The 960-nt window shown below is 38.9% G+C and overlaps 1 protein-coding gene across 1 annotated transcript; it reads right to left on the bottom strand.

Moving 5' to 3' along the window:
- Window positions 1-267: 267 nt before the first annotated feature.
- On the bottom strand, window positions 268-687 carry LOC149267404 (protein AGENET DOMAIN (AGD)-CONTAINING P1-like). The gene has a single exon (XM_089411599.1). The coding sequence runs from the start codon at window positions 685-687 to the stop codon at window positions 268-270; it is 420 nt and encodes a 139-aa protein (XP_089267725.1).
- Window positions 688-960: the final 273 nt, after the last annotated feature.

The raw sequence follows: 960 nt of genomic DNA, 5'->3' as shown, positions 1-960 counted from the left end.
TATATTTAACTTTTTTTCTGTAAAACTTCACAATCAATATACTTAGTTTTATGATTAAACAGAGCACAGAGATAAGTTATTCGACCCCATCAGAAATACCTAATTCAGCGCTGAATTTTACAGATTTTTTTATTTAAGTAATAATAAATAGCTTTAAACAAAATTTTTATTTAAGTAATAATAAATAGCTTTAATAATAATGATAACAGATAACCGCCAACCCAAAACATTTTGGGAACGTGAGACCAAGGTCCTCAGATTGAGGAATCAAACCTTGCTAACCAACGTCCAGATTCCTTCATTCCAGTCGTGGGCGGGACGGAATGCTGAAAGCGGATATGCCTTCAAAGATTGTGTGTCGGGTAAGGAGACCAACCACAGCTCCTCCCCACAGCAAACCCTTCTGACTATGAAGCCACGCCGCCAACAATTTCTGTCGTAGGCTTCTATGACTAATTTTTCTGGTAAAGGAACAGGCAATTGCGTCTGTGGCGGAATAGGTCTCAAATTGTCCACGTCAACCTTCTCAACCAGCGGCTCTCCATTATTCATTACAAACTTGTCGCACTGTATATTGCAAAACCCGCGACCTCCGCTAAGAGCTTTTACTGTTCCTTCAATCCAAGCTCCCTCGTATCCCAGCCCGTCGCTTCGGAACTCCACTTTTTCTCCTTCGATCCATTCCATTCTCTTCTTCCAAACCAACCGAAACCCTCGATAATTTCAGATCTCTGTAACGCGCACACATACCCAAACACTAGTATGGATTTCGCACTTGATATTTTAAGTATTTTTATCCCTTTTTATCCTATTTATTATTCACTTGAGAGGAAGCCTCAAGTGAATGGGAATAGACATGAGAAGCCGAAGAGATTTTTGGGAGATGAAAATTAAGGAATAATAAAAAATATCTATTAATTTTGAATAATTAAGGGGAGGAAAGGATTTAGCCTCCTCTTA

This window comes from Pinus tabuliformis, chromosome 6 (assembly GCF_031772625.1).
Source record: "Pinus tabuliformis cultivar Carrire ecotype Pingquan chromosome 6, CPIR1, whole genome shotgun sequence".
Lineage (NCBI taxonomy): Eukaryota > Viridiplantae > Streptophyta > Pinopsida > Pinales > Pinaceae > Pinus > Pinus tabuliformis.
The sequence above is the reverse complement of the archived record's forward strand: the minus strand, read 5'-3'. Positions and strand labels throughout refer to the sequence as shown.